Source organism: Bos taurus, chromosome 3, assembly GCF_002263795.3.
Source record: "Bos taurus isolate L1 Dominette 01449 registration number 42190680 breed Hereford chromosome 3, ARS-UCD2.0, whole genome shotgun sequence".
Taxonomy (NCBI): Eukaryota; Metazoa; Chordata; class Mammalia; order Artiodactyla; family Bovidae; genus Bos; species Bos taurus.
In genome coordinates, this window is record NC_037330.1 from 115,812,174 (window position 1) to 115,839,740 (window position 27,567).

General features: G+C 46.8%; 1 protein-coding gene across 4 annotated transcripts in view; it reads right to left on the reverse strand.

Annotated features, from left to right (window-relative positions):
• The window catches only part of IQCA1 (IQ motif containing with AAA domain 1), a 188,575-nt gene that overhangs the window by 33,083 nt on the left and 127,925 nt on the right, over positions 1-27,567 (reverse strand). For all 4 annotated transcript variants that reach the window (NM_001206547.1, XM_010803867.4, XM_015467211.3 and 1 more), the window contains 4 exons: positions 22,899-22,957; positions 18,911-18,993; positions 9,133-9,240; positions 4,814-5,013 (listed from right to left, as the gene is read on the reverse strand). In NM_001206547.1, coding sequence (NP_001193476.1) covers positions 4,814-5,013; positions 9,133-9,240; positions 18,911-18,993; positions 22,899-22,957 — 450 coding nt within the window. The remainder of the gene's footprint in view (positions 1-4,813; positions 5,014-9,132; positions 9,241-18,910; positions 18,994-22,898; positions 22,958-27,567) is intronic.

Sequence of the window (27,567 nt, forward strand, 5' to 3'; positions counted from 1 at the left end):
AACCAGGAGCAGAGGTCTCTGTGAGCTACAGAGATGTAACTGGCGGGGCTCCCTTTCTCCTGCCTCCTGGGCCAGCTGTTTACACCAGCACATCTGGGTGAGATCCCTTGGCTGGCTGCCACGGGCTGCTGGCTGGGAGCCCAGCAAGGAGCCCTGGTGGGAGGTGCTCAGGCACGAGCAACGTCTCGGCTCCCTTGGGTCCAGATTCGCAGGCCAGTGCAGGCCAGGTGGCCTTGACCCTGGCCTGGTGGCTGCCTTAGCCCTGCTCTCTGAAGCCTACCTCTGAGTCCAGCCCTTGGTGGGTGAGGTCTCCAACAGAGGAGGAAGAGGAGGAAGCAAGGACCCCAGGGAGGGGGACCGTCTCTCCCAGACCGTAGGAGAGAGGATGTTCTGCTCTGGCCTGCCCTCCAGGGTGCCCTGGCCTCTCCTTGGCTTTCTCCCAGGCTGTCTGGAGGGTCAGGGAAGGGGGAATCCAGAAGGCATGGAGACAGCAGGACCGCCAACAGGATGCTAAAGTCTCTAGTTTCTTCACCTTCTCAGACTGAAATGTCCCAAGCTGATACTCTAGCCCAAGAATGGCCTTTGCGGTGGTTCAAGGGCACAGATCTCACAGGGCTGGGGACTACCCAGGCTTCACTCCCCCAGAGGCCAGCTGGGGACCAGGTGACGGCTTCTGAGTCACACCTAGGCTTAAATCCAGATGCCAGCCCCATAGTTCTCTTGTGCGTGCGTGATAAGTCGCTTCAGTCGTGTCTGACTCTTTTCGATCTCATGGGCTGTAGCCCATCAGGCTTCTCTGTCCATGAGGATTCTACAGGCAAGAACACTGGAGTGGGTTGCCATGCGCTTCTCCAGGGGATCTTCCTGACCCAGGGACTGAAGCTGCATCTCCTATGTCTCCTGCACTGGCAGGCAGGTTCTTGATCACTAGCACCACCTTAGCGCCAACTGAGAGAAGCCTTAGTTCTCTTGTACTTTTGGTCAAATTAAGCACTGTGTGCCTCAGTTTTCTGGTCTGTAAAATGGGCACATTAATTCTTGCCTCACCAGGAGTTGGGGCAATCAAAAGGGAAAGTGAATAGAAAACTCCTGGGCACGTGCTGAACTCCTGGCCAGACAACTCGAGTCTTCCTTGAGCCTTCATCCTCTGATCAACCATCACAAAACAGCAGAGGAGGCTGGCACTTTGCCTTGATAGCTTTTGTCCAAAACATATCTATTAAATATGAATCACTTATCCCCTTGGGCTGCAGCTACTGAAGCCTGTGCTCTAGAGCCGATGCTTCACAAAAAGAGAAGCCGCTTTAATGAGAAGCCAGGGTACCGCACCTAGAGAAAAGCCCCCACTCAGCAATGAAGACCCCATGCAGCCAAAAATAATAAACAAAAAATCATTTATCCCACAGTTCTTAACCATTAGATGCATTTCTAATACGTCCTAACTAAACAGATGTATCGGAAAAGGAAATGGCAACCCACTCCAGTATTCTTGCCTGGAGAATCCCATGGACAGAGGAGCCTAGCAGGCTATATAGTCCAGGGGGTTACAAGAGTCAGACACGACTTAGCGACTAAACCACCACCATCAAACAGATGTATATTCCTTCCCCCATCTAGCCTTACTGGAAGACAGAATTTTAAGTGACAATTGTTTACTTGTACTGTACACACATTTGTGGAAGGAACACACTGGATTCATTGTGTGTAGACTAAAGGAACCGTTCCATAATAATGAGAACAGAATAGAATGTTTTGTCAAATTATTTTCAATTTTTTTGTAGAAAATTTGAATTTGTGCTTGGAAAACAAATCAGAGACTCGTTTCACCAGCGTGTTTCCACAAGCACAGGGTTTTGTGGGAGAGGCAAACGCCTCCAGGCAGAAGCGATGTTTTCTAAGAGTTGCGTTCTTAGCGCTGCAGAGAGGAACTCAGCCACAGGAATTCTTTAAGAGAAGACGTGATGAATAACCAGGCCCTTCTGTTATTTCACCTACTCAAGCAAATGCCTCAGATCCAAATTTTGCTGCCCTCAGGCCCACGTAACATGCCCACGTGTGGGGCTCTCCACACTTCTCCGATTAATTAAAACCAGGTACCTCTTTGCAATGCAGATAGCTGCTCTGCAGTCCTGCCAGGGCACTGTGGCTCAGTGCCCGTGATTTTTAATTGAATGACTCCCACTCCCGAGACCTCTGGGCCTTCCATTAATCACTTACATATGCAGTAAAGGTGAAGCGTAATGAGGTGTGTGTCAGGCCCTTCGACGCGGAGTACACAGGCTGTATCCACATCTTGATGATCTGACATCCAGCATTTTGTGCCCCACGGAATGCCCATTTGCAATGATTCAAATTAATGCCAAGACAGCTTGTCTGATATCAAGACAAACTTCTCAGCAGCAGGAGCAAATAAAACAACCATGCCCTTGGCTTTGCCCTAGAGTCTGAACGACAGAGCCCTTTGGTGGGTGGAGAAGAGAGGCTTAATTCAGAAGCTGAATAATGCAGTGTTAGGCCTGGAGCCTCTGCACCCAGACTGATCAGGCTCATGCCACGGCACTGCAGCCTGGAAAACTACTTAGATGCTGTGTACCTCAGTTTCTTAAATCAGCAAAATGGGTGTTATGATACTGCCCACCTCCTCAGGTTACTGTGAGGAGTGACTGAGTTAACACAGAGAGGGGATAAGGTCTGTGATGCCCAGATGCTCACGAAATGCCAATGTTTTTACACTTTTGTGCTTCTGTTGGTTACTTGACAATGTCAACAAAATCCGGCATTTAGAATGAGTTCCCTGGGGTGTTCTTCTGGGCAGAGGATGAGTTTTACCTTTCCTCTGAAGAACTCAGTGCTTTGAGCTTGGTGATTAAGTGATTAAGTGAAGTAGCCACAAGTGAAGCTGCTGGGCTTCACATTCTAGCTCACCTCCAAGTTCTTGGTTAACCTTGCATGCATGCATGGGGGAAGATTCCAAGAAGCTCAGTGGAAAGCAACAGCTGGAAAAGTAAAACAACTGAGCACATACCTTAGCTTCTGCCAAGTTCAAGGAACTTGGTAAACAGCTCAAGATTCCCACTGAAACCTCAAAGTAAAGACAAGCTTCCAGGACTAAGAGCAAAATCAAAATAGAGCCCTCACTAATGAAATGGAAAACAAAACTTCTGCAAGTTCAAGCTGATCAGCCAGTAATTTAACCGCCTGTTAGAACTAAGCCTAGCATGCTTCAGGGTGTCAACAACATATTATCCACAATGTCTAATCTACAATAAAAACTTATTAATCATACAATGAAACAGGCCTCCCTGATGGCTCAATGGGTAAAGAATTCACCCGCAGTGCAAGAGACTTAGGAGATGCCGGTTCACTCCCTGGGTTGGAAAGATTCCCTGGAGGAAATGGCAACTCACTCCAGTATTCTTGCCTGAAATATCCCGTGGACAGAAGAGCCTGGCGGGCTGCAATCCATGGGGTCGCAAAGAGTCAGACATGGTCGCAAAGAGCATGACCATGATACAACAGAGTGATACAATATGAAGAAAAAGAAACATGTGACACATAGTCAGGGAAAAAAGCAGTCAAACAGAACAAACCCCAAGATGTCCTGACTCGTGCAGTGTAGGGTCCACATGGCTGGGAGGAGAGATCCGGCTGCCATCACTTCCTCCTTTGTGTCTATTAGGAGAAGACAGCTGCTCACGTGTAACCATCTCCCTTAAAAGCAGGGGCAGAGCTAACACCTAGCTCCATGTACTGGATAATACCTATTACGAGTATGTCTTGATGGAGTCAAAGCTGCTTACCCGGTATTCTAGCAACCAAACGTGAACTGAACAGCCGGACAACCTTGAAGAACTCAACCAAATGAAAATGAAATCCTGTCCAGTTTTAATACTAGATATAAATATGTGGGGCTTCCCTGGTGGTCGAGTGGCTAAGACACTGCATTCCCAATGCAGGGGGGCCTGGGTTCAACCCCTGCTGGAGGAGCTAGATCCCACGCGCGGAGGTGAAGAGTTTGTCTAAGATCCCAGGGCAGGGTTGCGTAGCATCTTCTAGGACCCTGCTACCTGACACTGGGCTGTTGTTCAGTCACTAAGTCCTGTCTGACTCTTTGCCACCCCATGGACTGCAGCACACCAGGCTTCCCTGTCCGTCACTATCTCCTAGAGTGTGCTGAGATTCATGTCCACTGAATCTGTGATGCTACGTAACTGAATATCTGCACTACTCTGGTCAGCTTAGATTGCTTCGGGTTCCTCCTTATATTGGATATGAGGAGCTGACTGCAAGTCACAAGCCACGTGAGAAAGAATACCCCCAAATGCAAATATCTGATGCCGTTATTGGAGGGAGGTGGGCTGAAAAAAGATTTAATTTTTAAGGAGACGTGAGCACTGCAGGAGGGAAGATGTGAGCATTCCCATGACAGAGGAGGCTGATCAGAACGGCACAGTAGGGTGCTTACCAAGAGAGAAGCTGTGTCTGGCTATTGGATGCTCCGCGAGATAGCAATAATAAAGTAATTACTGGAGGATGCAAAGGGGATGTTTAAGAGGGACGTGCATGTCAGTTAAGGACAGGGTCCGTGCTAGATGACTTAAGGAAACTGTTGTTGTCATTCGGTCGCTAAGTCATGTCTGGCTCTTTGTGACCCCGTGAACTGCAGCCTGCCAGGCTTTCCAGCCCACCACCATGGTGGACAAACTCGTGTTCATTGAGGTGGTGATGCCATCTAACCACCTCACCTTGCAGCGTTTGGAAATGTAATATGAAAGGAGGAGGAGAACTGGAGACCGGGAAACGTGACAAATACCTTGAAGACCACATGCAGCATCATCTGGAGGCCACTCTTGCCCGGGTATTTCCCAGTAATGTTGGCGGCAGACAGGTTGAAGAGATTGGCTCCTGTTTCGGTACAGATGGCATGGACCAGCATCTTCTTCCCCACCCCAGACGGTCCGGCCAACAGCAGGGACTTCACCAAAGGGGCTTTCTCGTGCACGGCTGCAGAGCCTAAAAAAAGGCAGAAGCAGAGGCTCTAAGATCCTGCCAAAAAAACAAGTGGTTCTTAGGTCAGGCTCCCCAAGGCCGTGACTCTGCGGCGTGACCCCAGTCTCGACAATAGTGATCGATGTGTTGAAAGCATTCTCACCAGGGGCGCACCTCCTGTCTCAGCCGGCTCGGTGACACCTTTGATTTGTACGTCAAGGTGGAACTGTCGGGTCTCCTTGGGTGTCCAATACATCACTTCCCTCTCACCCTCACCCCAGCATTCTCCCTAAACTTGTAATTGTAAAGAACATTCCTGTGATAACTCAGCTCCGGCATTCTGTGGGGAGGGGGCAGGGGAATCTCTGTTTGTCAGCAACAGCACTGCACCCTTTGAAGGCTTGGGAAGATGAACGTGAAGCAGACAGGAAGATATAGGAGGAAAGGGGGGAAACGGAGGTCCAGCTGGTGGTAGCCTGGGCTTTAAAAACTTTTTATTTTACATTGCGGTACAGTCGATAAACAACGCTGGGTTGGCTTCAGGTTCAGTTACACATACATGCGCATCTATTCTTTTTCAACTTCTCTTCTCCTTTAGGTGAGGACAGAGTACTGAGCAGAGGTCCCTGTATTATGCAGGAAGTCTGTGTTGGTTTCTCCTGCCCTGGGGTCTGGCCTGTCACTGGGGGCGGAGTGAACACGACCCTTGATAATGAAATGACGCGACTCATCGGGTCACTCGGAGGTCTCTGGCTTTTGCTCTCCACCACACTGTCCATCTCCTTTGAGTCCAGACTCAGGTTTGACCTCTCCCATCATTCTGAACATGATCAGAGCACACGTTGGCACTAACTAGTTAAGAGAGTGGATGGAATGAAATCCTGTAGAGCGCTGCGGTCAGAACATCCGTTGTCACACTCATCTGCTTTGGGTCCACTGCTGGGCTCTCCTGGGTCAGCTGGAAATATATCAATATTCGGAGTACGACTGTGCTTCTCTTTCTTTGCGTGTGATCGACAAGACACAGGGAATCGATCTGCATCATCAGAAAGAAGGTTTATGGTTACACAAAAGCCTGGAAAGTAGTTTTGAGCATGTTCTCTCTAAAGTGAAATAACCCGGGCACGCTTCATCTGCGGTTGGCGAGGGTGACGATACCATGTTACGATGAAGCAGACCCGATTCCATGATGGCAGAGAGAGGCCGTCCAGACAAAGGATCTCTCACCCTGGCAGTGGCGCCCTGAACAGTCAGGCTGACACACACACTTCCTTTTGTGACCAGATGCTATTATAGACATATGGTATTTAGACAGAGCCCTCGCAATCTGCCACAGGAGCGAGTTTCTCTGACTTGCTGGTAGGTTGAAAACCCGCGAACAGGTCACGGGAGCAAAGGCCCCTCTGGGTCTGTGGCTTGGGTTGGGCAGACCCCCACGAGGACTCCAGGTTTCTCAGTGACGAAAGGAGGGTCCGGGCAGGATGCGTCCTGGGCACACTTCTTCCTGCGACCCTCAAGGTGGCCTGGAGATGACACCCCTCACCTGTTGATGATGCAGATCCACCACAGCCTGATTGGTGAGGCGTGCCCTGAAAATCCTGTCACCTCTCGGTGTTCTTGGCTCTCTACTGCCTTCCATCACGCTGTGATGGGGGTTTAGGGCACATCTGTTTATTTATGTGGATCCTGTAAGCGTTGTATATTGATTTTATTGGCCCCAAATATGCAGATCCCCAAGGATTATGTATTTGTTTATGCTACATATGCATCTTATTTGTGTTGACCCCAGGGCTTCCCTTGTGGCTCAGCTGGTAAAGAGTCTGCCTGCAATGAGGGAGACCTGGGTTCAATCCCTGGGTCAGGAAGATCCCCTGGAGAAGGGAAAGGCTCCCCACTCCAGTATTCTGGCCTGGAGAATTCCATGCACTGTGTAGTCCATGGGGTTGCAAAGAGTCAGACATGACTGAGCGACTTTCACTTTCTTTGGAGAAGGAAATGGCAACCCAGTCCAGGACCTTGCCTGGAAAATCCCATGGACAGAGGAGCCTGGTAGGTTACAGTCCATGGGGTCGCAAAGAGTCGGACACGACTGAGCGACTTGCACTGCATCTGTGACCCCTAATTCCACGTACTACTTCTGACGTGAAGTTGAAAGAAGAATGAGCTATTTCTTGCCAATGAGCTATTTCTTGCCAATAGGTTTAGGTTCTTTTTAAGTTGTTCATTGATTCATTTTTGGCTGTGCTGGGTCTTTACCGCTGCGCGAGCGGCTTTCTCAAGTGGTGATGAGCTGGGACTCCTCTCTCGTGGTGTGAGGGCTTCCCGTGGCGGCGGCTTCTCCTGCTGTGCAGCATGGGTCCTAGGGCCCGCAGGCTTCGGTAATTGCCGCACCTGAGCTCAGGAGTGGCGGCTTCGAGGCTTTGGACCTCAGGCTCAATAGCTGTGGTGCACGGGCTTAGTGCCTCTGGTCTTCCTGGATCAGGGATGGAACCTGCATCCCCTGCACTGGCAGGCAGATTCTCCCTGGAATCAGCAGGCAAGTCCTGAACTTTTAGTTCGTATTTAAGTCAAAGTGGAGGGACTTCCCTGGCGGTCTAGGAGCTCAGTCTCCTTGTTCCCACTGCAGGGGGACGGGGTTTCATCCCTGGTGGGGGAACTAAGATCCCACATGCCATGTATTGCAGCAAAAAAAAAAAAAAAAAAAGTGGAATAAGATAAGAAGTGTCCAAACTATTCCCATCTCACTTTGAAGCAAATTAAACAAACAAAATGTGATTTATAGTTCAGGATGGTCATCAGAGCACGGCCTGGCCGGGGTACCTGCCCCTGCCCCTGCCCCAGTGACTCAGGTCACACACAGACCAAAGTCATGAGAACACACACAAAAGTGAAGGAGGGCAGCAGGTACTTCTTATGGCAAGCCCAGACTTTCCTGCAGACTCTGGTCTGTTTGAACAATCGTGACTGACCCTCAGTGGAAGCTGGCGGAGTCTTGATTCTTTCCATCTATGAAATATAGCTCTGCTGAAGGGCTGGCTCTGCTAAGGACCTGGTGACAGAGCCTGTGCGTAAAAGGCAAGCTTAACCTCAGGCTGAGCTTACTTTGAGTGGCAGGGGCTTGCTTTGTCTATCATTTCTCCAGAGTTTGGCCATCAGGAATTTCAGCCCAGAAGGTTCAGCAGCCCGGACATGAAAGCCACTTAAATGTCCATCGGCAGAGGACTGGGTAGAGAAGATGTGGACACACACAATGGAATACTACTCAGCCACAAAAGGAACGAAACTGGGCCACCTGCAGAGACGTGGATGGACCCGGAGAGAGTTACACAGGGTGAAGTACGTCGGAAGGAGAAAAACAAATACTGTATATTAACTCACAGCTTCCCTGGTGGCTCAGACTGTAAAGTGTCTGTCTGCAATGCAGGTGAGCTGGGTTTTATCCCTGGGTTGGGAAGATCCCCTGGAGAAGGGAATGGAAACCCACTCTAGTACTCTTGCCTGGAGAATCCCATGGACGGAGGAGCCTGGTAGGCTACAGTCCATGGGGCTGCAAAGAGTCAGACACAACTGAGCAACTTCACTTTCACTTTTAACTCATGTATGTGGAATCTAGAAAAATGGTATAGATGATCTTATTTGCAAAGCAGAAATAGACACAGATGTGGAGAACAAATGTATGGATATTAAGGGGCAAAGAGGGGGGAGACTGGGACTCACATATACACTGCTAGTACCATGTGTGAAATAGATAAGTCATGACAACATTCTGTATAGCATACGGTACAGGGAACCCTACTTAAGGGACTGTGGTGACCTGAAAGGGAAAGAATCCAAAAGGGGAGGGGAGGTACCTGTGTGTATGGCTGATTCACTTCGCTGTACAGTAGAAACACAACACTGTGAAGCCACTATACTCCAATAAAAAGAAAAGAATGCTAAGAAGACACTCAAATGAGCTACAGCTGTGCTTCCCAGGCAGTACCTTCCCGGGTGCTCCGGATGCCTCAATCCAGCGCAGCGACCCTTAATCACAGTTCTCGGTAGGAAGGGTTAAGCTGCAGTGCACCTTGACGACAACCAGGAAGACACGAGCAGACACCCCTGCTCCTAGCACAGGCACAGCGGGGCAGGAGGAGCCCTTACCTAGTGGCAGGATCGCGTACAGGGTGATGAGCTGTCGGACATCCAGGAGGGAAGGCATGGGTTCTATGGACACCTGGCGAAGGCTCGTCCCCAGGTAGCTGTACTCACCTGGGGAGAAAAGAAACAGAGGGTGAATGAACTGGAAACTATGCCCGTCCGAGCCACGTAGTTTAGTCGTTTGCAGAATCAACAAGTGAAGACTCTTGAGAATCCCTTGGACTGCGAGGAGATCCAACCAGTCCATCCTAAGGGAAATCAACCCTGAATATTCACTGGAAGGACTGACGCTGAAGCTCCAATACTTTGGCCACCTGATGTGAAGAGCCAACTCACTGGAAAAGACCCGGGTGCTGGGAAAATTCAAAGGCAAAAGGAGATGGGGGCAGCAGAGGATGAGATGGTTGGATGGCATCACCAACTCAATGGACATGAACCTGAGCAAACTCTCGGAGATAGTGGAGGACAGAGGAGTCTGGCATGCTACAGTCCGTCAGGTCACAAAGAGCTGGACATGACTTAGCAACTGAACAACAAAAATCAACAGAGAATACAAATTTAATATTTCTGAGCAAATATAATTGTATTATGGAAGAGTCATCATGGAGAACTTTTTAGATAAAGGCTTGAAGAAAAACTTCCAGCCACAGAAACATTTCTATACTCACTACAGTAACTGGGAATTATGTTGAGTATGACTAACCTCCTAGTATTTTAAAAAATAACCTTTGAATGTTATGTATGTGAAGAGCAAGTGCTATAATGAAGAACATATAAAGTAAATTAAAACACAACAGGTTTGGTTTAATTTCTATTCCAAGAGATTATGTCTAACATTTGCACAAACTTTAAAAATAACTTATTTAAAATGGATGTGAAATTTGTATTGGAGGTGTGTAAATCTGAACCTGAAATGCAATCATTTGAAAGGAAGGATCTGAGTCTAATTTAGGATAAACAGAAATATCTCCTTTTGAGGGTGATATTCATTAACATTTTTATCATTTTTAAAGGATTACCAAAGGAATAATATCGAAATAAATCTTTACAGGTTTAATTAGAAGGCTTCAAAGAGCTTAATTGTAACTAGTCATAAATCTGAAGTGTTATTTTCCAACTAATTTAGATAAGGTCACCAGGAAAATTAGTTTGGCTGTCTCCATTTGTCATGAGGATGGACTTTTACATGCTCACTTGATTCTCTCTTGATCTGTACCTGAATCTGAAGAAAAAATATTTCATAAATGAATCACAATTTCTTGATTTTTTTTCTTTTCATAACACTTGGGATCTTGCAGAGCACAATGTTATATATATACACAAATACCTTTATGTGTGTATGAAAACACTAAAAGAACATTAATACATTCATGTGCCCATGAAGTCCTGAAAATATTGAGGGCTTTAAAGCATTTTCAAGTGCTAAGAAAATGAGAGTTAAAAACTAGATAATGATCGCGGTTTTGTTGTGAATGACAGCCTTTCAAAGCCTCCACACGAAACGAGTCCTTGGCAAGGACAGTGGTCTTGGTGAAGGAGATGAGTGATAATGAAAGCTCGCCTTCCGGCTTCTGAGCCCCCGCGCTCTGAAACGAGCAGGCGATAAACGGAAGAGGGGTTAATTTCACCTTCACTGCAGCAGGAAGGCTCCTGCAGCCATGGTTCAATCCAGCACGTCTTGCTGTAAACATGGCCTTGGGGGGATGTCAAAGTGACCCCCTTTTCCTGCTTAAGTAAATCAAAGCTAATACCCAGGCGTGCCCTGTTTTATAGAGCCCCAGCAGATTTGCAATGGCACTCCACTCCAGTACTCTTGCCTGGAGAATCCCATGGACAGAGGAGCCTAGTGGGCTGCAGTCCACGGGGTCGCTAAGAGTCAGACACGACTTCACTTTCACTTTTCACTTTCACGAATTGGAGAAGGAAATGGCAACCCACTCCAGTGTTCTTGCTTGGATAATCCCAGGGACTGGAGAGCCTGGTGGGCTGCCGTCTATGGGGTCGCACAGAATCGGACACGACTGAAGCGACTTAGCAGCAGCAGATTTTATTTAGACAAATGAAGTTGAACTGGTGGGTGCTGGTTCCAAGGCAGGGAAGATGATGAGACTCATTCCGAAAGCGGGTTACTACGTTTTGCTATTTCCCAGCTTGGAAGCTGTAATCAACTTTTCCCATGGACTCACTCAGTACTTAGCGACTTCAGGATTCCTTGCAGACACGAGGTCTTCCATGAGGGAGGGAAGATGGAAATAGTGGATGAAAAGGCACTGGAGATAGAAAGCATGAAAAAGGGCAAGGAAGCCGAGGACAATAGCAGAGAGAGGAACAGGAACGTGTCCTCTTAAAATCCGTATGTGGAAGCCCCAACTCCCAGTATCTCAGAATGTGACCTTCTTTGGAAATAGGGTCATTGCAGAGGAAACGAACTCAGCTGAGGTTCTTAGGGTGGTTGTTGTTACTTGCTAAGTCGTGTTCGACTCTTTGGTGACCCCCTGGACTGTAGCCCATCAGGCTCCTCTGTTCACGGGGTTTTCCAGGCAAGCATATTGGAGTGGGTTGCCATTTCCTTCTCCAGGGGATCTTCTCAACCCCGGGATTGAACCTGTGTCTTCTGCATTGGCTGGCACATTCTTTATCACTCAGCCACTGTGAAAGCCCCACACACAGGGTATAGAAAGCCTAAAATCTCCCTTTAGCCTTAGCTCTAAGAAACATTTAAAATGTGTCTCAGTGGGGCTTCCCTGGCGACTCATTATAAAGAATCCGCCTCCCAACGCAGGTGACGTGGGTTCAATCCCTGGTGGATTCTTAGGCTGAGTCCTAATCCAGTCAGGGTATCCTTTATAGAAAGGGGACGTCTGGAGACAGACACACACACATACAGGGAGGAGGTCACGTGAGGATGAAGGCAGAGATGGGAGACAGCAGAAGCCAAGGAGTGCCAGTGACTGACGGCAAATCACCAGGGCAGGATAATAGATGCAAGGATGAGGTCAGCGAGGGCCACATGAGCCCAGGGACACTCGGCCTCCAGGGGGCAGGGGCCCAGGGAGCCGGAAAGAGCGCACAGCTTCCAAAAAGAACCAGCACCGCTGACACCTTGACCTTGGACTTCTGGCCTCCAGAGCTGGGAGAGTAATTTCCTGTTGTTTAAGCTGCCCCCCTGCCCTCTGTGGTACCTGTTACAGCAGCCTCGGCAAATGAACACAGAAAGAGGAAATAAATGCAGAGAATAGGAACATACAAGCACACAAGAAATAATGAGAAAGAGGGACTTCCTTGGTGGTCCAGGGGCTGAGACCCTGCATTCCCAACGCGGGGGGCCTGGGTTCGAACCCTGGTCAGGGAACTAGATCCCACATACTGCAACCAAGACCTGGTACAGCCAAATAGATAAATAAATACCGAACAAAAAGATGAGAAATTAAAAATATTAAGAAATCAAGGTGGAATCAGTTTCTAACATTTCCTTTCTACTCCGTGCTAAGTCACTTCAGTCGTGTCCGACTCTTTGCGACCCCATGGACTGCAGCACGCCAGGCCTCCCTGTCATTCACCATCTCCCAGAGTTTGCTCAAACTCATGTCTATTGAGTCAGTGATGCCATCCAACCAGCTCATCCTCTGTCACCCCCTTCTCCTCCTGCCCTCAATCTTTCCCAGCATCAGGGTCTTTTCCAGTGAGTCGACTCTTTGCATCAGGTGGCAAAAGATTGGAGCTTCAGCTTCAGTATCAGTCCTTCCAGTGGTTGACTTCCTTGAGGATTGACTGGCTGGATCCCCTTGAAGTCCAAGGGAGTCTCAAGAGTCTTCTCTGAGAAGGAAATGGCAACCCACTCCAGTATTCTTGCTCGGACAACCCCATGGACAGTATGAAAAGGATAATTTAGGGGAATATCTGCTGTGTCTGTCCCCTTTGTATTTTCCCCTCGAGTGGCCACCTTGGGGCCTCCTGTTTCTGTGACATGGACAGGGAGAGAGGGACACAGAGGCACCAGGAAGTCACCAAGCCCTCTTGTTGGCAAACCCTGAGCCCGCGGAAGGCTGGGTGAGACCCCAGCGACACATAGAGACAGCCAGCTCTGTGCCAGCATGGCCTTGGGTACCACATCTCCTCACTCATTAAGCTCTCACAGCAACTGAGTGAGGCGCTTGCTGTTGTTATCCTCATAATCATGGAGACTGAGGCACAGAAAGGACCAGCATCCCAGAGAGCAGCAGCTTCAGAGGGCGGGAGGGGGAGACGTCCCCAGCCTTAGCGAGGAGCTGGTCAGTGTGTCTGTCAGTGGGCATCAGCCCTGTGTCCTGGAGGACGAGGAGAGGGGAGAGAGCCCTGGATGACAGAGGGTCCTGGGCAGGCAGGAGTGGCCCCTGTGGGAGCCGTGGGGTCTTGGAGGGCACCAGAATATCTCCCCAACCTTTGGATGCCCCCTGGGAATTGGGGGCCTTGATAGCTGGAGTAGGGATGGGGCTCATAGTTCAGTTCAGTTCAGTTCAGTTCAGTTGCTCAGTCGTGTCCTTCTCTTTGCGACCCCATGGATTGCAGCATGCCAGGCCTCCCTGTCCATCACCAACTCCTGGAGTTTACTCAAACTCATGTCCGTTGAGTCGGTGATGCCATCCAACCATCTCATCCTCTGTCATCCCCTTCTCCTCCTGCCTTCAATCTTTCCCAGCATCAGGGTCTTTTCCAAGGAGTCAGTTCTTCGCATCAGGTGGCCAAAGTATTGGAGTTTCAGCTTCAGCATCAGTCCTTCTAATGAATATTCAGGAGTGATCTCCTTTAGGATGGACTGGCTGGATCTCCTCGCAGTTCAAGGGACTCTCAAGAGTCCTCTCCAACACCACAGTTGAAAAGCATCAAATCTTAGGCGCTCAGCTTTCTTCACGGTTCAACTCTCACATCCATACATGACTACTGGAAAAACCATAGCCTCGACTAGATGGACCTTTGTTGGCAAAATAATGTCTCTGCTTTTTAATACACTGTCTAGGTTGGTCATGACTTTTCTTCCAAGGAGCAAGCATCTTTTAATCTCATGGCTGCAGTCACCATCTGCGGTGATTTTGGAGCCCAAGAAAATAAAGTCTGTCACTGTAAGAAGGACTGAATTTGAATAACCTTGGCAGCCTAGCAGCTGTGATGCTAAATGACAGTGATATAAAGGGTAAGGAAACACGCTCTCTCTGGCATACCTGAGCTTACGGTGGGAGCTGGCTTTCGGGCACAGGGCCAGTGCTCAGAGCTGGGCAGATGTGGAGGGGCACAGCAAAGAACCAGGCAGTGGCAGGGGGGAGGGTTGGGAGCTGAGCCTTGGCGGGCCAGACATGACGAAGTTGAATGTCCTCTCTTCTGAGTCTCTTTCAGTCCTAGCTGCTATGACTCTAGTGGGTTCTGGGATTTGCGTGGTGTTGAGAAGAGAGTGGAATTACACATGCTGCTGCTGCTGCTGCTGCTGCTAAGTCGCTTCAGTCGTGTCTGACTCTGTGCGATCCCATAGACAGCAGCCCACCAGGCTCCCCCATCCCTGGGATTCTCCAGGCAAGAACACTGGAGTGGGTTACATGTTAACCCCCCCAAACAACTCCAGCCTGGATGGGGAACTGGCGAGGCACAGACCACTTGCCCTGCTTGCCCAGGTTTGAGCCAGAAAAGGAGAGGGGTAATGCCCAGAGGTTTTTCTCCTTCCCTACGTCTGGCACTTTTATTAGAATACGTCTTGGTGTTGGCCCATTGGAGGTGATGGTTCCACATACAAAGTATCATCACCCATTATGCGGTTTGCGCTTCTGTTTAGGGAAATTTTTCATGAATAAAACTTCTCAGTGTGTGCTCTCTTCCTTTGCTTTGGTTTTCCTCTTCAGGGATGTGGATTTTCTTTGCCTACCTTTAGTATTTGTTGCTTTCTTTGTAAAGCTTTTAATCTCACTTTTCATTTCTAGTTTTATTTTAAAAATTTCTGCCTTTCACATTTCATTTCTCTTAAAGCTTGGTTTGTTGACTTTATTCATTCTTGTATTCACTGTAATTTAGTTTTCTCCTAAAACGATTTTTCCCCTTAAAAATACTCCATTTTTTCCGACTCATTTCTGCATTTTTCTAATTCCATTTTGTGTATTCTTACATATCTTCTATAAATCCCTTCTGTAATTTCCTTAATGTTTATTTGCTTGGTTTGCAAGAGTAGATTCCAGGTATGTCTGTTCTATGAGTATCTCTGTGATGTTACTCTGCTCCTTATTCTTCCTTTTTTTTAGTAGAAGCTTTGCATGGGCTTTGACCTTGAACTTTTCATTGCTTAAATATATGAGCTAATATTCCTGTATGCTGAGGAGATAGTTGGGGTCAGGGTAGCTTTTTAAATCCCAGAGAGCCCTTGCCTTCTGTAGTTTTCATATCTGTTATTAGTATGGTGGCTTGCTTCTTGTGATGTCCTGGCTCTGCTGCCCTCCCCCAGTTTATTCTGGATCTTTCCTCTTCTTCATCTCTACTGTTCCTGTTCAGTGGTTCCAGTTCAGTTCTACTCCCAAGAGCTTCCTTGCAGTATAAGGCCCTGTCTTCGAAGGGTCAACTTCAAGAGCATCTGGCGGCTGGACTGTCGCAGCTGCTCAGACTTTCTGAGGCTGTCCGTTGTCAGGCCTTTGCTGATGCAGTGGGCAAACTCCTCCCGGTTCCACCTGCAGTTACTACCGTGGTCGCGCTCTGCTCTCCAGGGAGTGCTTGCTGGCTACTCTGGGGTTCTTCTCGTTTGTTGTCCCCAGTGGCTTGTACTTTGGGCTTTGAGGGGAAACTTCATTCATTTTGTTTTGGTGCAAATGATGTCCATGGGCTTCTGCCATCTAGTTGCTTTGTCTAGATTTTATGTGGGGATCTGGGAGGATCCACTGCTACCTTTCCAAGATAAGAACCTTAACGGGGAGAAATGAGAAAAACATAGAAAAGGCAAGAGGGAGCCAAGCCTGGAGGCAGCTTGACTGTTTTGCTGGACTGGGTCATGTTCATTTGAGGTCACGCTTCAGAGGCCGATTTCTATTTGCTTTGACCTCAGGCAACTTTAAGATGCTACCCGGAAACTGACAAAAGAGATCACTAAGAAAGTCCAAGATGGATAGGAAACCAGTAAGAAGGTGAGAAATATGTCCATTAATTCTTTAAGCACTGAAGAACTGATGCTTTTGGATTGTGGATCTGGAGAAGACTTCTGAGAGGCCCTTAGTCTGCAAGGAGATCAAACCAGTCAATACTAAAGGAAATCAATCCTGAATATTCACTGGAACGATTTATGCTGGAGCCGAAACTCTAATACTTTGGCCACCTGATGTGAAGAGCTGACTCTTTGGAAAAGACCCTGATGCTGGGAAAGACTGAGGGCAGGAGGAGAAGGGGGCAGCAGAGGATGAGATGGCTGGATGGTATTACTGACTCAGTCAACATGAGTTTGAGCAAACTCTGGGAAATAGTGGAGGCCAGGGAGGCCAGGAGTGCTGCAGTCCATGGGGTCGCAAAGAGTCAGACACGACTTAGCAGCTGAATAACAACAATTCTTTAAGACTCTACCATCTGCCAGGCTCTGTACTAATACCAGGGATTCAGTGAAGCAATAAAAGACATGATGTGAAGGGAGAAAGCAGACAGAACTGAGACCTCAACTGTAAGTAAGGAGATAGACTTCTGCTAACAGAGGTATTTTTTCATATAAACAGAATTAACAGAACATAATCAACACAATCCAGGAAAAAACCCTATAGTATTTGAAGAAGAAACAAGAAATAAATAGAAACCCAATACATATTTCAATACACAGCCTGGTAAAATCTTATAACATTAGGAAAAATGAAGGTTCTTCCAAGTGCCCAAGAAGGAAATGTGTCTCTATTTCAAAGGGATTAAAGTATCATTTTTGATCCAAGGGAAATGTTAGCCTTTTTGCTCTGGCAGGCTGAAACTGGGTCATTGTAAACACTGGAATGAATCACATGGATATGGGTTACAACGCAATTAGAAAAAGAAAAGAGTCCATGTGTCCACACTGATACCACAACAATTTTAAAAGGAAGGTGGGAGGGAAATTTTTCCAGAAAAATGGTACCTAATAAATAAAGAAGAGGAGACAGAACTAGAACATACCCACTTTACGACCACCAGAGCAACCATCAATGCAGGCAAAGATCGTCAGCGGATGCTAAAACCTTTAATATGGTTGGGAGCAGAATCTCCAGAGCCCCCAGGATCCCCCGTAGATTATCACTGATAATAAAGGGGAAAATGATGCTTTACAATGGAGGGATCTGGGGAAGCTTCATCAGGGATGAAACTTCACATCACCAGTGATGGGACAAAGCTTCATCATATGCCTTCAGCATGAAAGGCTGAGGAGGACACAATATTGCCAATTTTTTTTTTTCCTGTAAAAAGCATTCAACATGAATCAAGTCAGGAGGAAACCATCAAACCAAACCAGCTGAAAGACAGTCTGTAAAACAGCTCAGACACTTTAAAACTGTCAATGTTGGGAAGGACTGAAAAAGCCTGTAAACTGCTGCAGACAAAAGGAATGACGGGCTTCCTGTTGGCTCTGAAGAGTGCTTGCCAATGTGGGAGACGTGGGTTCGACCCAAGTCAGGAAGATCCCCTGGAGAAGGAAAGGGCAACCCTCTTCAGTATTCTTGCCTGGAAAATCCCATGAACAGAGGAACCTGGCGGGCTGCAGTCCATAGGGCTGCAAAGAGTCAGACATGACGGAGAGCAACTTATCATGCACACATGCAAAGGAATGAAAAGGGCTAAAATGATATACGACCATCACCTCCATGATCATGGTCGGTATTCTGGATTGAGAAAGACAGTTACAAAGGACTAATAGGACTATCGGGAAAAACTGATTATTAACTAGATATTGAGTAACTGTATGATATAAAATTTTTTGAGTGTGATTATCTTTGTGTGTTTCTGTGGGAGGATGTTCTTGCTGACTGTAGACTCACAAAAGTGAACATGAGGTTTATATTAGGGTGGAAGGAGGTGGGAAGGATTTTAAGCTTTAAATACGTTTTCAGGTCCTTGGGCCTGTTTTTTTAAACATTAAGAGAGAGACATCAGCTGAAGACGGTGATAGTAAATGTCCCCTCCTCATTCCTCCCAACTGCGGCTTCCCAGGTGGCTCAGTGGTAAAGAACTTGCCTGCCAATTCAGGAGATGCAAGAGATGTGGGTTCAATCCCTGGGTTGGGAAGATCCCCTGGAGTAGGAAATGGCAACCCACTCCAGTATTCTTGCCTGGAAAATTCCACGGGCAGAGGAGGCTGGTGGGTTACAGTCCATGGGGTTGCAAAGAGTCAGACACGACTGAGTGGCTGAGCGCGTTCCTCCCTATTACTCCCATGGTGGCCCCTAGATAGAATTCTGGAAGGAATTCCTCCTAAAAGGACTCTGTGTTGGAAATACCAGGTGCTGCCTATAGGGCATTTTGATAATCATGAGAGCATGAACAATTCTTCATTTCCTCAATTCAGCTTCAGCCAGAAAGAATGCCCTACTAGCCCAGCTAGTAGGTTTGGAAATCTGCTTCTCCTACATTAAGGGAGACAGTCAACCCTACTAGATCCCAGCGCAGGAAGAGCTCAAACCAATTCAATCCAACAAACATTTACTATAAGCCACCAGGGGCCAGACTTGGGATAAAACGCAGATGAAACGTATTTCCCTCCGTTGGGTCCTTAAACCCCAAGGGGTGACATACGTATGTGACACACACACGCGTCTCTGTTGGTGTACTTTACCAATGTAATCTGAGAGGCTGACTTTCAGTGCCTGGATCAGTAAGCCTTCTTCCACGAGTTCCTTATACAGAGACTCAATGGTCCTGGGGAAAAAGAAGACCATCAATTCCGTGAGCAAACACATCAAATCTGCAGTGTTTATGTTAATCCTCACAAATGTAGCAAACTTTAACCAGGTCTAATTCAAAGTAGGTTCATATGTACACAAATAAATTGATGTTTGAACCCTTTTCACAATTTGGGGATGAATTAGGCTTTTTAAAAACAATACTTTCACTCATCCATGGGTATATCTGATATTTCCTATTAATAAGAATTATATCTTTGGGCATCTGAGACCAGCTATAACTCTTGAAGTCTGCCCTTTCTTCAGCCTTCATAATGATACAAATATGAGTCAGAAATTACCCAATAATAGTAATGTAATGGGCCCATAATTATATATTCAGTTAGCATCTGCAAGCTGTAGTAGATCATTAATCCTTCATGAAATTGATGTTTCCTTTTAACTCCATAGCATAATAGTTTAAAAGAAATATCTATAAGGAACAAAGGCTTATAACAGAAATCATTTTAATGTGAAAGACAAAATGTCAAAAGCTGTGAGTGTAGTAATACTTTAGGAACATGTTAAGCTCTTCTCTGCTGTTTACAGATGACAACATCACTTCTCTAAGCGGGGTGGGTGGGGGGCGGTGTGTGGGCAGGTAGCCAGCACATGGGCAATTTATACTAATTGGGGAAAAAAATGAAGATAGTATTCCACTTAATGAATGAAACTCCCAATGAAATTAAGTGGGGCTTGGGTTGCTGGAATTCTGATAAATCACATTCAAATACTGTCCAGACAGCATATTCAAAAGCAGAGACATTACTTTGCCAACAAAGGTTTATCTAGTCAAGGCTATGGTTTTTCCTATGGTCATGTATGGATGTGAGAGTTGGACTGTGAAGAAAGCTGAGCACCAAAGAATTGATGCTTTTGAACTGTGGTGTTGGAGAAGACTCTTGAGAGTCCCTTGGACTGCAAGGAGATCCAACCAGTCCATTCTGAAGGAGATCAGCCCTGGGATTTCTTTGGAAGGAATGATGCTAAAGCTGAAACTCCCAATACTTTGGCCACCTCACGTGAAGAGTTGACTCATTGGAAAAGACTCTGATGCTGGGAGGGATTGGGGGCAGGAGGAGAAGGGGATGACAGAGGATGAGATGGCTGGATGGCATCACCGACTCGATGGACATGAGTTTGAGTGAACTCTGGGAGTTGGTGATGGACAGGGAGGCCTGGCATGCTGTGATTCATGGGGTCGCAAAGAGTTGGACACGACTGAGCGACTGAACTGAACTGATAGTCCTCTGAGATGTCTCATCTTTTCCCATTTCATTTCTAGGAGCCTTATTATTTGGTTCAGCCTAGTCTTTCATTAGAATGAAGAACAGTAGATATGTCTAAAATGTTCTTTGTTCTATGATTCAAGTTAGTGTTATTAAAAAAAGACTCAATTCAAAATGGATAACCAGCAAGGACCTACTGCAGAGCACAAGGAACTCAATGCTATGTGCCAGCCTGGATGGGAGAGCAGTTTGGGGAGAATGGACATACTGTATATGTGTGGCTAAGGCCCTTCATTCTTCATCCGAAACTACTACAACATTGGTACTCCAATATAAAATTAAATGTTTAAAATTTCAAAAAAATACTCAAGTACATCCCTGAGATTCAAGCCAAATACTATTGGGATAGATGTTAACTCAATGACTCCAGCCTTTGGCTGACTGAAATTTTATTCTATCAAATATATTTAAAATAGTGTGCTCTCCACTAAGAAGTAAGCAAGTTTTCATTGTACATGGAATTTGGGATGATGTATCTCACCTATATCAAGGAAGTACAAGTTGCAGTGTTTGAACTCGAATATTTGTTTAATACAAACATATGTCTAAAATATTAACATAAAATTGAAGAAGATTCACTAAAATAATTAAAACCTAATATCTTAAGAAGCCTGGAACACAAACCTATATTTGGATCTTTCCAGTGAAATCAACTCTTGCTATGGAATAAAAAAAGTCTAAAACTATGTATCTTATCAACTGTGGTAAAAGTGCTGATTTAAGGTTTATGCTAAGTCAGTGAGAGAAACAGAAGTTGTCTTACAGTGTCTTGGTGGAGAACTAGCCCACTAACTGAATCCTACTTAATGAGTAACATTCATTAAGTCTTAAAGTCATTAAGCTTTCAAAAATAAAATAAAAAGTCTTCCAGGAATGAGATGACTAGGTATTTCTGTACTTTTGGGCATAAAAGTGAACAAAATACTTTTAAAGACCATAAAATGGTCTTCATTTCACTAGAGAATTGCTTGTGGCCCATTTATGACAGTTCAACTGTAAAGAAACATATGCCAAGAGCACATTCATCGTCTAACAGACATGGTCCACGAGCTGCACTCGTGTGCCCTGTGTGGTTAAGGCAGAGCTGTACTCAGTCGTGCGGTTCTTTAAACATGAGTGGATAATGTTAACTTAGTAGTCGGCTTGTACTGGCAGATTCGAGGTGAGCTCTGGGTGGTTATCCAATAAGACACTTAGCAGGATCTTCTCAGAAAGACTGATGGAAGGACACGAGAGAGTCACTAAAGACAGAGGGGGCTCCGCGTGTAGGCAGGGGCTGGACCCTCCTCCAGGTCAGGGACCATGATGTCCCTGTGTCCCCAGGAGGCATCAGTATCAGTCACCAGTAGGCGGTGCCTCCCCAGGAACTGGGGGGCCTGTGTCTCAGAATGCTGACTGCGCAGCGGTCAGCCACCGCTCCTGACCTTGAACCTTTCCCCAAACAATGGAAACTCAGCAGCTCCTCTTTCCAGGGACATCCTAAGGAAGCCGTCTCTCCCCAGAGCCAAGGCCACACCCAGGCTGGGCGACACTGCAGAGGCTTCCTGCTGGGGGCCCAGGGCGTGCGTGAGCTCTGGGGTGCTCTGGTTCCCACTTTCCACATGGATGATCCCAGGCTGGCTTCCTCTCTCACAGGTCCTCTCTCAAGTAGAGTTTGGGACTGTATCACTGCACCCAGAGAGGAACAAGCATGCGTGCATGCTAAGTTGCTTCATCTGCAACCCCATGGACTGTAACCTACCAGGCTCATGTGTCCACTGGGTTCTCCAGGCAAGCCTACTGGAGTGGGCTGCCATTTCCTCCTCCAGGGAATCTTCCCAACCTAGGGATCAAACCTGCATCTCCTGTGTCTCCTGCATTGGCAGGCAGGTTCTTTACCACGAGCGCCACCTGCGAAGTCCAAAGAGGAACCAGGGACACACCTAACAGGGAGCAACACCTGTCACCTGTTAACAAACCCACGGTGAAGAAAGGTGTACGCATTCAAAATGATTCCTGCCGTTCCCTTGGAGAGGATTTTAATTAAACTCCTTGAAAATGTTTGAAAACCTGGGCCCCAACTATTCCTAATGCTAAAGCACTGAAGACCATTTCAGCTTCAAGTGAGCTTTTACAATTACCCATTAATATAAAAGTTTAGCCAACGAAGCTGAAGGAGATGGAACCATCCCTTTGTGACGAGTCCTCATCCTTGGCTTCGAGGAGCATTTATAAAGGGCCTCAGTGGCCAGACCCAGGGACGGGCAGGGAATAAGAACTGTGTCTGCCCTCAAGTCTCAGAATTCCCTCAGAAGCTATAGCAGGATGCTATTTCTTAATAAACTTCTTCAGAACCCCAAGAATTTTAAAGCTTAAAACGTCACACGGCCTCAGAAGTGACGGGGCCAAGTCTGCACGTCCCCAGTTGAGGATGCCGGCCTGGGTGCAGGACTGCAGGGTGGTCCCGGGCCTTCGCCCACCAGCTCTGCCAGGCTGAAGGGTATGAAGGGTGCAGAGCCGGGCGGGGCGGTGCCTCTCCCAGGCCAGGCCGAGAGGACCCAGCCACGTCCCGGGCTCTCCTCTGGGTTGCCCGCCCCCAGGGTGCACCCCTCACCTGTCCACAGTCAGGTCTTTATCCTTCTTCCCCTTTCTGCCTTTCTTCTTTTTATTTTTCTGGAAGAAAATGGAAGAAGAAAAAAAACCCCAACCATTTAGTAAAACAAAGGAAAATGAGCTGAGGAGGCTGGTTTGGGGGGTGGGGAATGGTAAACTCAATCGTGGCACCTGGATCTGGAGCAGCGAGACTTCACGCGCACAGGGATCGGCAGGGGAGGCAGCCACCCTGACACCTGCACGGACCCTGAGCTCCCAACAGGCCCCAGTGTCCTGGGTCTTATTCTGGGTCCTGGGATGCTGACGACGAAGGATGAGAGTGCCCTGTGCTCCATCAGCTGTGCTTGTCCTCAGTTCTGATCACCTCTCAGTTAGCATCCGGCCCCAAATCTGGAGCCGGAAATGCCGGGCGGCCTCTGGTATCCCAAGGGCTCTGCACTCAGCTCCTTGTGGTAGCTGCCGGGTGGTGCTGGGACGTGGTCCCTTGGAGCAGAGCTGATCGCTGAACTCTTCTGTCTCAAATACCTCCCCAATGCCCACAGGATGAAGTTCAAGTTCCCCAGCCTGACCCCTATCTTTCTTTGCCGCATCTCACACTCCTTCGGTGACTCGTGTTCCCTGTTACACAGGATTCCCTTTGGGTCCTTCTTTTTATTAAAAATTAATTAATTTATTTTAATTGGAGGCTAATTGCTTTACAGTGTTGTGGTGGTTTTTGCCATGCATCGAGATGGCACGTGCAGTCCACGGGGTCGCAAAGAGTCGGACACGACTGAGCGACTGAACCGACCGACCAACATGAATCAGCCACGGGTGTCCATGTGCCCCCATCCTGGACCCCCTCCCACCTCCCTCCCCATCCCCTCCCTCTGGGTTGTCCCAGTGCACGGGCTTTGAGCGCCTGTTGGATGCATTGAACTTGGACTGGTGATTTATTTCACATACGGGTCCTTCTTTTTTCTCCTTGTGCTATACAGTAGGTTCTCATTAGTTATGTATTTTATACACAGTAGGGTATATATGCACTCTGTCCTCTTCCACTCTTCCATGTCCATTTCCTATTCATCCATTCTTTATTATTTTTATTACATCATAATTTATGTAATCACATCTGGTTGATAAACTTTTCACATTTAATTTTTGCATAGGACCATATCACCACCACCCAGTTTAAAATTCAAAGCACATTTTCGTCATTCCTGAACTCTCTTCTCACGTGGTTTTCCAGTCTGTACGTAACCATTCCTCTGACTTCTCTGTGGACTCACATCACCTGTTCTTGGACATGGAGTCTTACCACATAGACTCTTTAGTGTCTGGCTTCCTCCAGTCAGTATTACGACTACAGCATGCATGTATGTGGCTGTAGGTAGCTATACTTGATGTTTTTCAGTATTTTAATAATTGAAATTTTTTATTTTGAGGTGATGTTAGATTCACATGCAGTTCCAAGAACTGATACAGAGAGATGTAACCTTTAGAGTGTTTCTCCCAATGGTAACATCTTGCAGCACTTTCTCTCAAGGTCACAAGCAAGATATTGATCTGAAGCGGACACAGTTAAGAATGTTTCCTATCACCATAAGCATCCTTCAAGCTGCTCCCTCGGCCGCCCCAGCTTTACTAGATACCTCTAATCCCTCCTGTTTCTACAATTTTTGTCCTTTCAGGAACGTTCTATCAGCAGAACCCTAGAGTATGTTACGTTCTTGCTTTTCACTCATCATCAGATCAGACCAGATCAGTCGCTCAGTCGTGTCCGACTCTTTGCAACCCCATGAATCGCAGCACGCCAGGCCTCCCTGTCCATCACCAACTCCCGGAGTTCACTGAGACTCACATCCATCGAGTCAGTGATGCCATCCAGACATCTCATCCTCTGTCGTCCCCTTCTCCTCTTGCCCCCAATCCCTCCCAGCATCAGAGTCTTTTCCAATGAGTCAACTCTTCCCATGAGGTGGCCAAAGGACTGGAGTTTCAGCTTTAGCATCATTCCTTCCAAAGAAATCCCAGGGCTGATCTCCTTCAGAATGGATTGGTTGGATCTCCTTGCAGTCCAAAGGACTCTTAAGAGTCTTCTCCAACACCACAGTTCAAAAGCATCAATTCTTTGGTGCTCAGCTTTCTTCACAGTCCAACTCTCACATCCATACATGACCATAGGAAAAACCACAGCCTTGACTAGACGAACCTTTGTTGGCAAAGTAATGTCTCTGCTTTTGAATATGCTATCTAGGTTGGTCATAACTTTCCTTCCAAGGAGTAAGCGTCTTTTAATTTCGTGGCTGCAATCACCATCTGCAGTGATTTTGGAGCCCAGAAAAATAAAGTCTGACACTGTTTCCAGGGGTGGTGACTGGGAGGACCAACCCCACGTCCAAGGAGCCGTGGCTGCGCGGGTGCAGGAGGGCCTAGAGGAGCTATCCCACACTGAAGGTCAGGAAGGGCGGTAGTGAGGAGATACCCCTCGTCCAAGGTAAGGAGCAATGGCTGCGCTTTGTTGGAGCAGCCGTGAAGAGATACCCAACGCCCAAGGTAAGAGAAACCCAAGTAAGACGGTAGGTGTTGCAAGAGGGCATCAGAGGGCAGACACGCTGAAACCATACTCACAGAAAACTAGTCAATCTAATCACACTACGACCACAGCCTTGTCTAACTCAATGAAACTAAGCCATGCCCATGGGGTAACCCAAGATGGGCGGGTCATGGTGGAGAGATCTGACAGAATGTGGTCCACTGGAGAAGGGAATGGCAAACCACTTCAGTATTCTTGCCTTGAGAACCCCATGAACAGTATGAAAAGGAAAAATGATAGGATACTGAAAGAGAAACTCCCCCGGTCAGTAGGTGCCCAATATGCTACTGGAGATAAGTGGAGAAATAACTCCAGAAAGAATGAAGGGATGGAGCCAAAGCAAAAAGAATACCCAGCTGTGGATGTGACTGGTGATAGAAGCAAGGTCCGATGCTGTAAAGATCAATATTGCATAGGAACCTGGAATGTCAGGTCCATGAATCAAGGCAAATTGGAAGTGGTCAAACAAGAGATGGCAAGAGTGAATGTTGACATTCTAGGAATCAGCGAACTCAAATGGACTGGAATGGGTGAATTTAACTCAGATGACCATTATATCTACTACTGCGGGCAGGAATCCCTCAGAAGATATGGAGTAGCCATCTTGGTCAACAAAAGAGTCCGAAATGCAGTACTTGGATGCAATCTCAAAAACGACAGAATGATCTCTGTTTGTTTCCAAGGCAAGCCATTCAATATCACAGTAATCCAAGTCTATGCCCCAACCAGTAACGCTGAAGAAGCTGAAGTTGAACGGTTCTATGAAGACCTACAAGACCTTTTAGAACTAACACCCAAAAAAGATGTCCTTTTCATTATAGGGGACTGGAATGCAAAAGTAGGAAGTCAAGAAATACCTGGAGTAACAGGCAAATTTGGCCTTGGAATATGGAATGAAGCAGGGCAAAGACTAATAAGAGTTTTGCCAAGAAAATGCACTGGTCATAGCAAACACCCTCTTCCAACAACACAAGAGAAGACTCTACACATGGACATCACCAGATGGTCAACACTGAAATCAGATTGATTATATTCTTTGCAGCCAAAGATGGAGAAGCTCTATACAGTCAGCAAAAACAAGACCAGGAGCTGACTGTGGCTCAGATCATGAACTCCTTATTGCCAAATTCAGACTTAAATTGAAGAAAGTAGGGAAAACCACTAGACCATTCAGGTATGACCTAAATCAAATCCCTTATGATTATACAGTGGAAGTGAGAAATAGATTTAAGGGCCTAGATCTGATAGATAAGAGTGCCTGAAGAACTATGGAATGAGGTTCGTGACATTATATAGGAGACAGGGATCAAGACCATCCCCCTGGAAAAAAAATGCAGAAAAGCAAAATGGCTGTCTGGGGAGGCCTTACAAATAGCTGTTAAAAGAAGAGAAGTGAAAAGCAAAGGATAAAAGGAAAGATATAAATAAACATCTGAATGCAGAGTTCCAAAAAATAGCAAGAAGAAATAAGAAAGCCTTCTTTAGCGATCAATGCAAAGAAAGAGACGAAAACAACAGAATGGGAAAGACTAGAGATCTCTTCAAGAAAATCAGAGATATCAAAGGAACATTTCATGCAAAGATGGGCTCAATAAAGGACAGAAATTGTATGGACCTAACAGAAGCAGAAGATATTAAGAAGAGATGGCAAGAATACACAGAAGAACTGTACAAAAAAGATCTTCACGACCCAGATAATCATGATGGTGTGATCACTGACCTAGAGCCAGGCATCCTGGAATGTGAAGTTAAGTGGGCCTTAGAAAGCATCACTACGAACAAAGCTAGTGGAGGTGATAGAATTCTAGTTGAGCTATTCCAAATCCTGAAAGATGATGCTGTGAAAGTGCTGCACTCAATATGCCAGCAAGTTTGAAAAACTCAGCAGTGGCCACAGGACTGGAAAAGGTCAGTTTTCATTCCAATCTCAAAGAAAGGCAATTCCAAAGAATGCTCAAACTACTGCACAATTGCACTCATCTCACACGCTAGTAAAGTAATGCTCAAAATTCTCCAAGCCAGGCTTCAGGAATATGTGAACCGTGAACTTCCTGATGTTCAAGCTGGTTTTAGAAGGCAGAGAAACAAGAGATCA